The 15680-nt window shown below is 59.0% G+C and overlaps 1 protein-coding gene across 10 annotated transcripts in view; it reads left to right on the forward strand.

Annotated features, from left to right (window-relative positions):
• Window positions 1–15680, forward strand: part of FOXP4 (forkhead box P4) — a 42899-nt gene that overhangs the window by 15895 nt on the left and 11324 nt on the right. For 5 of the 10 annotated variants that reach the window (XM_004948413.5, XM_046904156.1, XM_046904153.1 and 2 more), the window contains exons 3-8: window positions 4377–4466; window positions 9682–9804; window positions 11139–11225; window positions 14200–14350; window positions 14537–14741; window positions 14951–15055. In XM_004948413.5, the coding sequence (XP_004948470.2) occupies window positions 4377–4466; window positions 9682–9804; window positions 11139–11225; window positions 14200–14350; window positions 14537–14741; window positions 14951–15055 (761 nt within the window). Of the gene's footprint in view, window positions 1–4376; window positions 4467–8176; window positions 8223–9681; window positions 9805–11138; window positions 11226–14199; window positions 14351–14536; window positions 14742–14950; window positions 15056–15680 lie in introns of all 10 variants that reach the window. The other 5 variants (XM_015298985.4, XM_046904157.1, XM_015298986.4 and 2 more) reach the window with 3 other exon arrangements.

The raw sequence follows: 15680 nt of genomic DNA on the forward strand, positions 1-15680 counted from the left end.
CTCTGCTGGGGGGATTGTGCCCCAGGCGCTGGGGTTGGTTTGGGGCTCAGGGGGTTCCCCAGATCGCTCCAGGAATGTCCCCCCATCCAAATGCTGTGCCTGCATCCTCTGCCCGAGCCCCTGCAACTGAATGGGGACAACCGGAGCCCCTCCGTGCCCCCCACACGCCGCAGAGGATGCCCAAACTCGGGACACCTGAGGTGGCACTGGGCTGCAGCGGTACCTGCTGATGCCATGCGGCACCGGAGGGCCCAGGTCGCCCCCGAGTTTGGAGGTGTTCGGGGGGTTTTTGTTCTTTTTCTTTGTAATTGAAATTCCACCTCCCCGGTGTGCGGCCCTATGGAAAAGGAGCGCCTGCGGAGCTCTGCTTCTCCCGCGTCGGTTCGGGGTTTTATTTTATTAGGCAAAAATAGAGATATATTTACAGCTCATTGCAGACGCGTGCAACATGAAGGGCGAGTTATTAGGGGAAATAAGGCTTGCAAAGAAAAGCAGCAACTTGGAGAAGTTGGAGGAGGGGGGGCGGGGGGGGGGGGGCACCGCTCCGCGATAACGCAGATCCCATTGCATGGAACGTGTGATCCCATCTCCATTGCACAACAGCGGGAGAATGAAACTCATCCCTCTGCTTGGTGGCCTCATTGGTGGTTCCAACTGCGCCGAGCACAAACGCAGGAGGGATTTGGGGCTGTGGTTTCTCCTTCACGGGGCGGATGGAGGGGGGGGGGGATCCTCACAGTGCTCTCTATGTGTGGGTCTGACCCCAATCGTGTGCAGAGGGGCGGGATGGGGTCCGGCAGCGCTGCCGCAGTCCGCCCAGCACCCTTTTTTCGTTCCCCTCTCCCCGTCGTTTTCTTCATTCTGCTCTTTTTTGAGCCATTTGGTTCTGGTTAAGCTCGGCCGGGGCTGGGCTGGGTGGAAGTGCTTTTCAATATGGCATCATTTACCGTTAATATCCATCTAAAAATATCTGCGCCTCGTTTTAATAGCCCTAATTCTGGAATGTGACGATGTCACTTTTAGGAGGTTTGTGTAAAAATGCTCCGTTTTTCTTTCCTTTTTTTTCTTTTTTCCTTTTTTCCTTTTTCTTTCTTTTTTCCTTCTTTTTCCTTTTTCCTTTTTTCCTTTTGTTCCTCTTTTTCTTTTTTCTACTTTTTTCTTTTTCTTTTTCTTTCTTTTTTATTTTTTTCCTTTTTTCTTTTTTCCTCTTTTCATTTTTTTCTTTTTACCTTTTTTCATTTTCCTTTTTTTATCTTTTCTCCTTTTTTTCTTTTCCTTTTGTTACTTTTTTTCTCCTTTTTTCTTATTTTTTTTCCTTTTTATTTTTCCTTTTTCTTTTTTCCTTTTTCTTTTTTTTTCCTTTTTTTGTCCCTTTTCTTCTTTTTTCCTTTTTTTTCTTTTTTTTTTCTTTTTTCCTTTTTCTTTTTTCTTTTTTTTTCCTTTTTTCTTTATTCCTTTTTGTTATTTCTTTCCTTCTTTAATTTTTTCCCTTTTATTTTTTCCTTTAAAAAAAAAAAACAAAACAACTTTTCATCCCATCCCAACCTCCTTTGATCCTCCAAAAGCACAGAAGGACAGCAGGGGACCCAGCCTGTCTATGAATGCACTGTCTGTGCACTCATAGGCAAAATTCGGGGGGTTGATATCATTTTCAGGGCAGTCAACCCAGGACTCGGTGCATTTTTTCCCCTTCTTTCAGCATTCTGTGGTGCTCAGCATGCATATGGGGTTGTGTACACAGCTCTATGGGGATGGGAGTGCTGGGTTTTGGGGGGGGGGGGGCACCTGTACGTGGTGTCCAGGCACTTCTCAGGTCCTTTCTTTTCAGTGCTTACAAAAAGAAAGAAAGAAGCTCGAGTATTAAGTGAGCAGAATCCAGCCTGGTTCCAGTGCTGGGGCTCACAGCTGTGCGTTGGGGTCTGTCTGCACCCCCCGGCTCATAGCACTGCAGAGGGCACAGCCCCACAGCATCAGCTCCCAGTGTCAGTGTCTGAGACACTGCAAACTTTTTATGGGGTAATTTGGTGATCAAAGGGAGCCATCCAGGAGCATGATGAATTTGACACAACCCATTCGTTCCTAATTATGGGTAACGTGCTAATGACTCTTGAATAACACCATGCAGCGGGCTATGATTTAAAAAAAAAGAAAAAAATCATCTTTTTCTCCACTTGATGGAGCCGGGAGGTGAACACACATCTGTTCTGGGGGAGATCTCCATCCCTCTGCCTCCCCCTGCTCCCAGCACAGGGTGGGGAGTGCACCCCTACATATAGCCATGGGAGGGGATCCTGGCACTGTGCTGAATGGATGCATACAGCCAGGGTGCTCTATAACCAGGGTGCCCTATAGCCAGGGTCCCTATAACCAGGGTGCCCTATAGTGAGGATTCCTATATAAACAGGGTGCCCCATAACCATGGTGCTCTAGAGTGAGGGTGTCCTGTAGAGAAGGTGCCCTGTAACCATGGTACCCTGTAGTGAGGGTGTCCTATAGCAAAGGTGTCCTATAACCAGGGTGCTCTATAACCATGGTGACCTATGATGAGGGTCCCTATAACCAGGGTGCCCTATAGTAAGGGTGTCCTACAATGAAGCTGCCCTATAACAAAGATGCCCTATAGAGAGGGTGCCCTATAGCAAGGGTCGCTGTAACCACCATGCCCTATAAGCAGGGTGCCCTATAGCAAAAGTGTCCTATAACCGGAGTGCCCAATAATGACTGTCCCTATAATGAGGGTTCCCATAACCAGGATGCCCAATAGCAAGGGTGCCCTATAGTGAGGGTCCCTATAACCACAGTGCCCTATACCAGGGTGCCACAATGTCTTTCCTCTGCCCTGCAAGTTTCACCATTCCCCTCCCACCTGTCAGCTCCTGAGCACCATTTCCCTTTGATCCCATACAGCATTTTTGGGGCTCTGTGCGCAGCTGCCCCATCCCATGGCTGAGCTGAACTGAAGCAGCGGTGTGGGGGCAGCGGGTGCTGGGAGGGGGGGGTGCCCTGTGTGCGGTCCTGAGGCCATGCCATTTTTTTCCTGTAAATCTTGTAATTTCGTGCTTGAGAGCACACCAAAGTGAGGCAGCCAGCAGGGAGTGAATTAAATTCCCCCCTGAGAGGCGCTGGCTCGGCCCCCTGCGGCCCCACTGCTGCCATGGGACACCCGTGGCACTGTGCCCCCCAGTGCCCTGCCTGCCCAGTGCTGCTGCTCACCATCATTGGTGATGCTCAGCGCAGAGCTTGCAGCGATCCCGGGCCCTCCTGGAGCTCTGCAGCTCCTCACTCCCATCGGTGCACAAAGAGCAAACAGGGCATGGCGGGGGGGAAAGGGGGTGTATGGGGAGAGCAGTGCTGCAGGGGTCTCCTGGGGGAAATTGGGCAGCAGGTCCGGGCAGCCCCCAAAGCTGCAGAGGGATTCCATGTGGTGTGGATGGAGGAAGCAAAGCCCCGCGCAGCTCTGGCAAATGGGCACATGGAGAGCCCCGAAAAGCTGCGCAGGGGCACAGATGTGCATGGGGCTGCTCTGCAGAGAGCAGCTCTGTGCATAGGGCAGATATATACATAGAGCAGATCTATGGGGCAGCTCTGTGCACAGGACTGCAGTCCCACCCCCGCCCCTGACCTGCCCAGCTCCTGAAGCCCCACAGTGCAAAGCAGCTTTGCATCAGCTCCCTCCACCCTTTGGCTTTTAACTGGAATAACTGTTTTCATTTCGAAAAGTAATTAAAACATCAGACCTTGAGCTGTCATAACTGTCACATGGCTTTGTGTGCGCATTACCGATGCGCATCTATCGCTGTTAATAGCAGGGAAGTATTGGGGCCCGGGCAGGAGTGTGCCCTACACCAGCTCTGCAGACCACAGGAGCTGAGATTCTGTTTTATTTCTGCAGTGTTTGGGTGAAGTGATGAGTTTGTCAGTTCTTAGAGCCTGCTCCTTCTGCTGCCGTGCGACTTCTCAGCGCGATGCTGCTAATGCGGGTGTCCTCCTGCACTTCTCACAACCCCAATCCAGGGCAGCAATGGGAAGCTGTGGTGTACGCTGTGTGATGGCACCCGGTGTCTTTGGGCACGTGGCATGGCTGGCTGTGTGCAGGGTGCAGTGATGCTGGGTGCAGTGCACTGCCATGGGAAGGCGCTGGGTGCTGCGGAGGGGTCTGGCAGAGCAGGGCAAGTGCTTTGCACCCAGATGCACTGCTGGTACAGGAGAGCGTCCGATGCTGCCCTCCTTGGAGACCCATTAACCAAACCCACAGGGAACCACAGTGGGAGGACCCACAGCTGGATGGCGAGTGAGCCCAGAGGGAGGAGGAGGAGGAAGAGGGGCAAAGGCAGAGGGCCCCTTCCCACCGCCCACCCCATGTGTCTCTTTTTCAGGCTCTCCAGGTGGCACGCCAGTTCCTGCTGCAGCAGGCCGCGGGGCTGAGCTCCCCCAGCAGCAATGAGGGCAAGCAGCCGGCGGTGCAGGTGAGCCCCAGGACCTCCCCCTCTCTGGAGCTTTTTGAGAAGGGCTTGGCTGCAAAGCAGCGCTGATGAGCAGAGCCAGGGTGGTGCCATCTGTGGGATGGCTGCAATGCAGCAGGAGCCCAGAGAGAGACACATGCCCTGCAGAGCTCCAGAAAGGCATTGGGGTTTGGTGCGTCAGCCCCTGGCTGCATGCACATCCCATTCCTTTGGCTGTAACAGCAGGATGGGAAGGAAAGGGTTGCTTGGGGTCGAAGTTGTGTTTGGGGGAAAGGTCCCCCTGGGGGACATGGGCACAGGAGGGGTGGTGGCATGGAGAGGAAGGCACCGGGTGCCATCTCACCTTGGGGCAGCATTTGGATGGGAAGTGCAGAGCTCCCTGATGCTGGGGGAGAACTCGTACCCACAGGTGGGCACTGGGTTAGGGGCAGTCCCTGGGGCTGGAGCCACGTGGGTCCTTGTGCAGGGGACCCATGGGGTGGGTATTGGTAGCACTGAAAAATGGGCTTCCGGTGGGCACAGTGCCATAAGGGGAGGGGGGTCTTCTCCTGGCTCCATGCCTTGGCCAAAGGAAGGGGCAGAGAGAAGGGAGAAAAGGGGCAGGGAGAAGGGAGGGGAGGGAGGGGGGTGAGCCCAGAGAGTGGCGGAGGCAAAAAGAAGCAAAACCCAAGTGAATGGGAAGTGACAATTTAAATAGCTGTGTGGAGGGGCTCTCCCTTCAGGCTAATTAAATTTATCGGAGAACAGCAGGTTACCTTATTAGAGCCACGTGGGTTTAATTAACAAAGGAAAGTAATTAGCACGCGTGCTCCCTGAGCTGGAGGTCCTGCCTGCGCCAGGCAGCGGGGAGGGGGCTGCGTGGGGCTGGGAATGGGCTCCGGTGGGCTCCTCTCCACCCAGCACAGGAGCAGAGCACCGGGATGAGACCATCCCCTGTGCCCTTCCCCTTCGCTTTTCGTCATGCTGCTGAATTGCATTTTGGTTGCAAGCAGCCCCCGGCCCCTTGGTGAGGCTTATTTGTGCTTGGGGTGCCCCATCCACCCCGTGCTCCTGGCCTTGCCTTGCTCTCTCCTTTGGAGGTTGTATGGCCAGAGCACGGCTGAATTTCAGCGTGCACGCTGTGCCGCTGCTCCCCGAGCCTCGTGGGTGCCACTGTGTCCCTGTGGGGCCAGGGGGGGACTCACACCCCCGGCCTCCATGGGGCCGGGCAGCAGTGAGTCAATGTGAGCTGCAGGCAGGCGGCCTTTTTCCAGCGGTGTTTGCAGGAAGGAAATGCAGTCACCGCATGGAAAATACCGCGCGGGACAAAGGCAGTAAGAGTGAAGTCACGTTCCGGTAAGCGCTGCGCAGCGCTGTCCGGCCGGCCGCAGCAGGGTTAACTGCGTCTGCCGCCCTCCTCCCTTTGTGTTGCAAAAGAACTTGTGAAAGTTGTAGACGTGAGTCAGAAATAGCTCATAACTCAGCAGCCCGGCCTCTTCCTCCCCTGCCCGGCAGCTGGAGCGGGATCTGCGCGGGGGGAGATGGGGATTAAGCGGGCTGCTTTGAAAGGAAGTTTATCTGACGGCGGTGGTGTGGGTGAGACTGGCCAGGAGGCTGCAGGGCGAGGAGGAGGAGGAGGAGGAGGAGGAAGGCTGTGTGCCAGCGCTGAGCACCCAAACGCAAAGCGCTGCAGGTTCCCCACTCCTGGGGGTGGGAGGTTGGTGGGGCACTGTGCCAGCAGCAATATTAATGGCAGTCAGCAGCGGCGCGCTCCTGGAAGCAAACAGGGAGCTGCTGCTGGGTGCGATAGGGATCGCGGGCGGCGCATTTCGTGAGCGTGAACCCTCGGTGCCCCCACATGCCCGGAGGTGTAGCTGAGCGTGGAGCCGTGCAGCTGACGTCGGGCTACAGCTGCAGCCCCGAAGCCGTCGCCCCGAGACGGTTCTGAGCATTTCTGCTTCTTTGCAGCCTGGAAGTGATGGTGATTTCGGTGGGGAGGGACAAAGCTGTGGCATTTTGCAGCGAGGGCTGTGCGCGGTGCCGCCGTCGCTCACAGTGCCCACGTGCTGCGACTTCGGTGCAGAGCTCCGTCCGTCGCTGCATCACGGGGGGGGTGAGCCAGAAATCAGCCCCCGCGGCCCCTCAGTGCGGCTGCACAGCTCTGAGAGGGGACGGAGCGCCGGGGGAAGGGGAGAGGGGTTCGGAGCAAACTGCGGGAAATTGCTTTTCTTTTGTCTGTGGCGGCGGGGAGGGCAGCGGAGCGGAAAAGTGTATTTTGTTGATTTGAAACTTGAGTGAAATGGGTAATGAAGACGGATCAATACCGGCCCTTCTGCAGTCCCTCTCCTGAAGGAAGGCAGCAGCCCGTCCCGCTTGGCTCGCACCGCGCTGCGTTTCCATCTGAACCCCCAGCCCGGCCCTGCCCCCATTCTGAGCCCTTCTTCCCCTGCACCGCTCCCTTTCCCCTGCCAGCAGCCCAGTTACACCCCGTTAGTGCAGCCCGTGCTAACGAGGTGCTCAGTGGGGATTGATCCCCACGTGGTGAGCGGGGTTGGGGTGCAGGTGGGACAAAGGCAGGGGCTCTGTCTCCTGCCATTCCGAGCTAATGCCCTCGGTTTGTAGCTGTTGCATTTGGGTTTTGGAGCTGTCATTGCGGAAATGGCGATGCTCCTTCCCTGTGGCTCCATGTGATGCTGACAGTGGGATGCCTCAAAGCTGGAATGGGTGCCCCACTGCTGCTCCCGCTGCAGGGACGGTGCATTCCCTGCAAGCCATGAAGAAAAATGTTAAAAAAGAAAAAAGAAGAAGAAAGCAAACGGCATTGCTCCCCAGCCCGGCCAAATCGGCTTTGGCTCCGCGTGGCGCTGAGCTCCCCTTTAATACCCATCTTGTTTTCCGCCCCCGCCCCACCGCTGGCACGGAGGGATTACAACCCCGAGCGCCTGGAAAATCACCCCCAAGAGATCGTGCTGGCTGATCCACGCTGCAGCGTCGTCGGGGCTTTTTGTGAGGCGGCCAAAGCTGTTAGTAAGCAGTTCTGCGGGGTGGCAGGAGGCCAGCGGTGAGGCAAGCCCTTCTGCGTGCCCGTGGCAGATGCCAGCCCGTCACACCGGGCGCAGCGGGACGCAGCCAGGGCTGAGCCTGGGTGCTGGCGGTCTGCAATGCTCCCATCTCCCACGCTGCCCGTCCTCCAGGCTGCATCCCAAGGCCTGCATCCCGTGCCGTGCCGCCCCTCCAGCTGCCACCGGCCCCCCCGGGTGGCACCTCCCCGGTGTCCCTGTGCCAGCAGCAGCTGTGCCGTTCCCCATCCCGACAGCTGGGGCTGTCACCGGATGAGCGAGCGCAGCGGGAGCCGAGTTTGCTGCAAGGGGGGATTTCCCATTGGACTCCAAGTTCCTGCCCTGCTCGGAGCCGTCGCAACATCTGGGCAGGGAGCTGCGCTCCGCGATGCTCACACCTCACCCCACCACCTCCCCACGTCAGCCCCGCGTCGGAGCGCGGGAGAGAAAAGGCATTTAATGCAGACAAAGGTTGTATGAAAATATAATTCCGCTTTTGTTAGCAGCCATCAAACTCTAAAAAGCGTCGCTTTTGTTTTCTTGTAACGTTGTGAAAACCTCGTGTCGGATCGAGAGCTGGGGCCCTCTCGACTAATCGCCTCTCCTTTGTGTTTTTAGATTATAGGGGCAATTAGTGTTGTCAAAACCTCTGGCAATTCTCTTTGCTCTTGACAGGGTGTCAGTCCGTTGGGCGAGAAATGGAAGGTGTTATAACTCTCCGGTAATTAGGATGCCTCCGATTGGAAAATGCCAGCAACGGCGGACGAGGGGCCGCGGCGTGGGGGTGGGGAGGCAGCCAGGGTTGGGGAGGGGGGATGCGTGCAGCAATTAATTAGGGGTTCTCATTCCGAGCACGCTGCCAGCTTGATGAATCGGCGTAGGGAAATGAGCGGGATGCTCCTCCGCTCCCGGCGCGTGGGCACACACCCCATGCACATCGCTCCTCGCCAGATGTGTGCACAGCTGCACGCTGCCACCTGAGCACTGCATGGCCAGGGGGACACCGCGGGGTTGGCCGTGGTTTGGGCTCCTCCGGCCCAGCATGCTGCTGGGGATGCTGTTGTTGGATGGGGTGTCATCCTGCTCACTGCTTGGCCCATATCCCTGCTGTGCTGGGGTCCCCACTGCTGCCCCTCTGTGAGCGCCCAGCAGCAGCCCTGGGCTGCGAACCGGTGGCAGTTGAATAACTAGCCCTGACCCGCTGGTGCCTGGGGGGGCTCGTGGTGACAAACGGAGTTCAGCACGCTCCTGACACCTCCCTCCAGCCTGGTGCCTGAGCAAACAGATAAGCCTTTGCAATCTCCCTTGAAGGTCAGCACGCTCCGGTGCGGCCGGTGCCGGCGGGGGGAGGCAGTGCTGGGACTCCTCCCTGGGCTTAGGGCAAGCTGCAGCCGCAGAGCCGCCAGCTTCATGGCCCTGTCTCTTGGTTCTGGACGTCTTCAGACCCATGCGCTTGGCTTGCATGGGGAGCTGGCTGCTTGCCGAGGAAGAAGCACCCAGGGAGCGCTGGGATGCTGTGGCACCATCCTGCAGCCTGGGGCTGGGACAGAGGCTGGCTGCTGGAATCACTGGGGGTATGCTGGGGTAGGCAGTGCCCGTGCAGGACCTGCTTGCAGCCTGGGAACCATCACCTGTCTTTGTCCCAGCCTGTAACTGTGGTGGGAGGACCAGCAGTTCCTACAGCCCCCCCCCCCAGCATATGGCATGGTGGTGATGGGGTCACTGCTGTCAGCTGGAGGGAGAGCTCTGATGGAGAGCCGGGTCACACTCTGCTCCATTCTGTGCTTTGCAGTTTTGGGTGACAGGGATCTTGCCTCGACATCCTCCTCCTGCATGCACTGAAAGCCCTGGAGTGCACAGCGGTACCCGGTGCTGCTTTGGGGTGTTACACACGCCCATAGGAAGGCAGGGGCTGCAGCTGAGGCAGTACTGGTTCTCAGTGCTCCGTTCCTGCAGGCACCTCTCTGCCATCAGTACTGCATCACATCCCCACCTTGGGGTCAGGGCAGTCCCAGCGTGCCATGACGGGTGCCTGAGGGCATCACAGAACAGGATATGGAGATAGGAGACATAGGGGAGGTGGTTGGCGGAGGGTTTGGGATGGGGGCCTGCAGGGTGTCAGCATATGGGGAGGGCTGGGGCCAGCAATGTGGTGACATGTGTGTCCCTCCTCTCCGCAGGTCCCCGTGTCCGTGGCCATGATGTCCCCGCAGATGATCACGCCGCAGCAGATGCAGCAGATCCTGTCCCCACCACAGCTCCAGGCCCTCCTGCAGCAGCAGCAGGCAATAATGCTGCAGCAGGTAACGCTGCTCCCCCTGGGGCTCCCACCTCCCCTCTGCCCTTCCTTGGGGGTCCCTGCCACGTCCTGCACTGGGAGAGCTGTGGGTGCAGCTGCAGAAGGGATGACGGAGCACACAGGGCTGGGGGCTGGCGTGGGGCTGGGGGCCAGGTGGGTGCTGTATGGTTCCATCCAGACCCAGGTTCTTGCAGCGTTCCCAAGCGCTCCTCACATGTAAAAGGAACAATGAGGGAAGAGGAGGGAGGAGAGGAAAAAAACCAAACCCCAACCGCGGCACAAAGCGGGGCCGCTCAGTAAACACCTCCGCTGGCGGAGAGAGGGAAGGAGCGATCCCACAAGCATCCTCCCCGCCCTTCCTCCTGCCTCCAGTACCTGTTTACTCCAAACAGGCTGATAAGGGCTCAAGGTTGGCCCCAGGGAAAGAACAAAGGGTAAACACTACCCTGGGTGGGTCCTCCCGCAGCCTCTTTGGAGCCGGATAAAGAAACACGTTTGACTGCAAATTAAACAACCCAGGCCAGAATAGCTCGCATTCTCCACCAGAAGAAAACCAAACATCACACCTCTCACCCCTGACCCAATGTTCCTGCAGCCGCGCTCGACCATGCGGCAGAGCCCCGGCTTTGATTGGCTTTCGGGTAAACACCGAGGCCTTCCAAACCTGTTCACCGACAGAAAAAGCAAAGTTGCTGCTGTCAGCGCTGTCAGCCCCGAGCTGATAAAGGCTTCCCGGCATCCAAAGGGGCATTCCTGAGCCAGAGCCGCCCACCCGCGCTCAGCCCCCACCACCTTCAGCCCCACAGTGGTGCTGTGCTGTAGGGCCGTGCTGGTGGCCGTGGGGCTGAGTGCTGCGGGACGTCACCCTCACTGTGGCTCAGCAGATGGGATGTGGGTCTCCCTGCTGGAGTGTCCTCCCTGCCCGCAGAGCCTGCAAAGGGCGTGGGGCAGCGGGGGACCCCCCAGCTCTGCAGCAACATCCATGGGGTATGTGGGGCTGGGAGGGGGATTCTCTGCTGCTGGAACATGGGGTTACCCCTATCGGAACAGATGCACCCACACCTCATGACCACCCCATGGAGAGCCCTCTCCTGGGTGCGCACTCTGTGCTCGGGATGGGGATGAGAACTTGGGGGTTTGCTTAGCTGTGGGGGTGCAGAGCTCTCAGGAGGGTTCTCCCAGGTTTTGTGCCACGCGGGATGGCCCCAGGGGTGCTGTGCTTGGCGCTGGGTGGCTGCAGGGTCTGCGTGGCTGCAGCACGGGGTTGGCAGTGCAGGGCAGGGAGCCAAGCGGGTGTTGCTGCTGTTGATCCGTCCTCTCTCCTCCCATCCCTTCCAGTTGCAGGAATACTACAAGAAGCAACAGGAGCAGCTTCACCTGCAGCTATTGACACAACAGCAAGCCGGAAAGCAGCAACCCAAAGAGGTGAGCTCATGCAGATGGGTTCTGGGCCATCAGATCTGGCTGCAAATAAAAGGGGACCAGCAGGAAGAAAACAAGGCGGGTGTGAATCCCAGCACCTGGGGGAGCGGCAGGGCCCGTCGGAGGGGACGTGGGACTCAGTGAACCCTGGGACAAATCCCCAAATCCTCCCATCGAGGGGAGGGCAGAGCAGGATTGGCACAGCCCTGCCCCATTGCGTGGCCCCAGTTCACCCATGTGGCAGCAGCGCAGCTGGGCTGCTGTAGTGGGAACCTAGAGCAAGGCTTAGGTACCCCGCTCTCCTCCCTGCTCTCGGTACATGGTGCTGCCAGGGCTGTTCCATGCTGTGAACACTGCTGCACCCCCAGCACTGCTGCTGTCTGTGGTCCATGCTGGCACCCACTCGAGCTTCACTAGGTTCTGACTGTGGCTGTCATTGCTGTGCCCACGCGGTGCGCAGGGGTTGGCCTTCCTGCAGCCATCTCTGGGAGCTGCAGCTGCTGCTCTTGCCCCAGGATCAGAGCTGGCTTAAAGAGAGCGTGGCAGCTTGTAATTAAAGCGCTACAGAGGAAAGGAGAAATGTGTCTGCTGAGAAAAGCTGCGAGGGAGAAGGGGTGCGGGTGGGTGCCTCACTGGGATGGAGCAGGACTGTGGTGTGTCCCAGAGCTGTTTGCTGTGCTGCTTTGCAAAGGAGAACCCTCAGCATCCCAGTGCTGTGCTGTGGGGCTGGGACATCCCTTCCCCCTGTGGCAAAGGGCTGCCGAGCTGCTGCCCTGTGCCGTTCCTCCCCAGCCCTCTGCTCCCAGAGCCCCACAGAGCAGGGGGGTCCCTGTGTGCTCCAATGGAGGGGGCTGCCCCTGCTCCCCCCCCCAGCACACTCCGGCACAGCCCCCCAAGTCCAGCAGGGCCGGGAGGGGCAGCGGGGGGCTGCCTCTGCCTCACCTCAGCGTCAGCTTAATGAACTGCTCCTGTCAGTCCCCGGTGTCACGCCGAAACTCCTCTTGATGTGCTCATAAATCAAAGTGACGGCGCCTCGCACCCCGTGAGCTGCACCCACTCAGCTGCAGCTAATGTAGGCAGCACTGGGAAGGTACCGTGGCCCCAAACCGGGGGGGTCACTGGCATGGGGGTGGGGGGACACTGAGGGACCCAGCTGGCGGATCAGACCCTAACAGGGAGCCAGGCCACGGGGTTCAAGCTCTTAAAACACAGCGGGCACTGCTCCTGCATCCCATCAGGGACCGCCACCAGTGGGTGCCGTGGGTCGGACCCCTGCAGGTGCACTCTGTGTGCACGGTGCATCCCAACCCCATGCAGTTTTTGGCTGTTCGGTGCCATGTTTGCACTCTGGGGTGGGCAGAGGGGCCCCCCGGGGGGGATGTGGCACTTGGTGTGGGTGACCCTGATGCTTTCCCATACTTGTGCTGCGGAGCTGGAGGGACACGCACGTGGGTTGAAGTGTGCGGAGCTGCAGAGCAGGGTGTGCCCACGGGGTCTGGTTCTACTGAGCTGAGTGCCCCGGGGATCCCGATGACTTCATCTGCTGCCAATCTGCCCCTGCTTTCCGCCAGGAAGTGCCATGAATGAGGCAGTGTTTGGGGAGCCCAGACATGCCCAGGGCCCCCAGGGAGGGCGGTGGTGGGGCTGGGAGAGAGCAGGGAGAGCCTGGCCTGGCTGCACTATGGGGCGAGGACAGGGCCTGCAGGGGGCACGGGTGTCCACCCGGGGTGCACAGCCCTGTCCCTCTCTCCTCCCTGCATCCCAAACCTGCAGGGCCACAGCATCCAGGGTTCCTCCTGGCCCAGTGCGTCGCATGTGGCTTCTCTGAGCAGAAATGTCTTTGTTTCTGCATCAGTCTCCACGCACTGGGGTGTAGGGCTGGTGGTGGATAGGACCCCTGCATCCCCCTGGTGCTGAGAAACCTGACTGAATGCCATCTGCACGATGCAGGGACGAGGCTGCCCCGTGGCCAGGGCACGTTGCTCTGGGCTGCACCCATGTGTGCTGACTGCAGGCTGAGCTGCAAGCCTAAGCTCTATCAGCTGAGCAGGGAGGGAGGCCTGGGCTTGGGGGTCTCTGTGCGCAGTGAGTGGGGCTGGGGGTGCAGTGGGACCCCGTGCACACCGTGCCTGCAGCTCGCTGCTCCCAGGGGGCCCCATCCCACTCTGCACCCCACGGAGCTGCATTGCCACGGGGGTCGGCACACTGCTGCCAGCCTGGCTCCTCACAGCCTGCAGACAGTGTTGGAGCAAACAGAGGGGTTCACGGGGTTAGCGGGCTGCCTGCCCTGCTAATGAGGCCGGGCAGCCTGGGGCAGCTCCCCTCTCATGGCCCGCGTGGATTAGCAGCTGCCTTTCCCTGTCCCTAATTGAATTCTCTCCCCTTCAGTTAATTCTCATGGATTTCTCAGTGCCTCCCCAGAGACCCGTCCTGCCTAACAAGTTTAGGGCCGGTTCCACCGGTCAGAGCGTGGCAGGGTGGGGGGGAGCCCCCCTCGCCTGTGCCCCACGTGGTGACACCGGGGTGGGCACTCATGGACCAGCAGCACTGGGTACCAGCTGCCCTGCGGGCTGCTCTGCGCCCCCACCTAAAGGGACTCATAGTGATCATCTGTGGGGAATGGAGGTTGAAGGAGGGTGTGCACAGCCAGTGTTTGTCAGGGTGCTGGAGACCCCTCTGCATTGGTGATGCTCTGTAGGCAGAACTGTGTCTCATGCTCATACGAACACCCGGCTCTGCTCTCGCCTTCTCTTTTCAGTGCTTTCTTTTTATTTTTTTTTCCTTTTTTCTTTTTTTTTTCCCACTTTCCTTTTCTTCCCCTCCTCTTCCGATAGATCAAAGCCTGTTCCTGGCGCGGCTGCCAGCCAAGCAGGCCCAGCAGCACGGAGCCACGGCGTGCTGCCCGTACCTGCAGCTGTGCCCCTGCCCTCCCTGGGGCCACAATGCCGGCGCTCACCGTCTCCCTTTTGTCTCCCAGCAGCCGTTAGGGAACAAGCAGCTGGCATTCCAGCAGCAGCTCCTGCAGATGCAGCAGCTCCAGCAGCAGCACCTGTTAAACCTGCAGCGCCAGGGGCTGGTGAGCCTCCCGCCGGGCCAGGGCACCGTTCCCCTGCAGACCCTCCCCCAAGGTAAGGTGCGGAGCTGGGGGGCTCGGCGGGGGGATCCTGGGGTTGGAGTTTCCCCGTGGGGATGTGCAGGAGGTGGTGATTTGCACAGTGCAGGAGCAATGCTGAGCACTGGGTAGGACGCAGGGAGGGCGGTGGTTGCTGCTGGGCCGTGTCCCCCACTGATGGCTGTGTCCCATCCCCATGCAGCTGTGTGCCCCTCGGACCTTCAGCAGCTCTGGAAGGAGGTCACCGCCGCCCAGCCTGTCGAAGACAGCATCAAACAAGAGGGTCTCGACCTCACCACCAACACCTCCAACTCTACCTCGTTTTCGGCCGCCAAGGTCTCACCTCCCATTTCCCATCACCCTCTGCCCAATGGGCAGAGCACCATGCACACGCCGAGAAGGGACAGGTAGGGACAGGCTCCAGCCACAGGCTTCTGCTTTTACCCCCGTGGAGATGGGTTGGAACCAGAGGGTCTGCAGGGTCCCTTTTCCCCCAACTTCTGTTCTGTGATGACTGGGAGCCACGCAGCCATGGCTGGGGAGGTTCTCAGGGCTGACCCCCAGGAAGTGCCCGAGCACCCCCCCTCCATGGGTCTGTCTGTGCCCTCCTCTGCAGCTCTTCCCACGAAGAGACCCCCGGATCTCACCCACTCTACGGCCACGGAGAGTGCAAGTGGCCCGGCTGCGAAACCCTCTGTGAGGACTTGGGACAGTTTGTCAAGTAAGTGCTGCCCTTCCCAGGGGGGAGAGCCGAGCTTTGGGGCACCCCAGCACAGGGGGTCCCAAAATTAGGTCCGGACCTCCCGTCCCCAGACAGTACAAACGGGAGAACCTGTGCAGAAGGGGAAAACACACCAGGCCATGCCGCTGGAGGAGGAAAAGACCCCGTGCAGGACGGGGGGGGGTGCAGCTCCCTCCTGGGGGGAGAGGAGGGGAGGAAGCAGATGGCAGCACGGCAGCCGCTGACACCGCTTGTGGGCTCTGCGCTGACTGATTAACTCCGCTGTCGAAGAGCCCTCTGCTAGCGTCAGGGTCAAACAAATTGTTTTCACGCTTCGTCAGAGGTTTACTTAATTAGTTCATTTGCAATTAGATCTCTTTGTAGCCAGGATTTTTAGCAAAGACATCAGAAGGAACTGACGGGCTCTCTCGCTTGCCGCGTTCCCCCCTCCTCTCAGCTGTCTGCTGGCGGTGGGCACGGTGCTGCTCGGCGAGGGCTGGGATTCCAAAGCCCTCCTGGGCACGGCGAGGGCGGCTGGGACTGTGCCACCCTGCCCATCCCCTGGGATGGAGCCCAGCAGTGCCTTTGCTGGGGGAGGATGAGGAGGAGGAGTGCGAAGGCATCT

Source organism: Gallus gallus, chromosome 26 (genome assembly GCF_016699485.2).
Source record: "Gallus gallus isolate bGalGal1 chromosome 26, bGalGal1.mat.broiler.GRCg7b, whole genome shotgun sequence".
Taxonomy (NCBI): domain Eukaryota; kingdom Metazoa; phylum Chordata; class Aves; order Galliformes; family Phasianidae; genus Gallus; species Gallus gallus.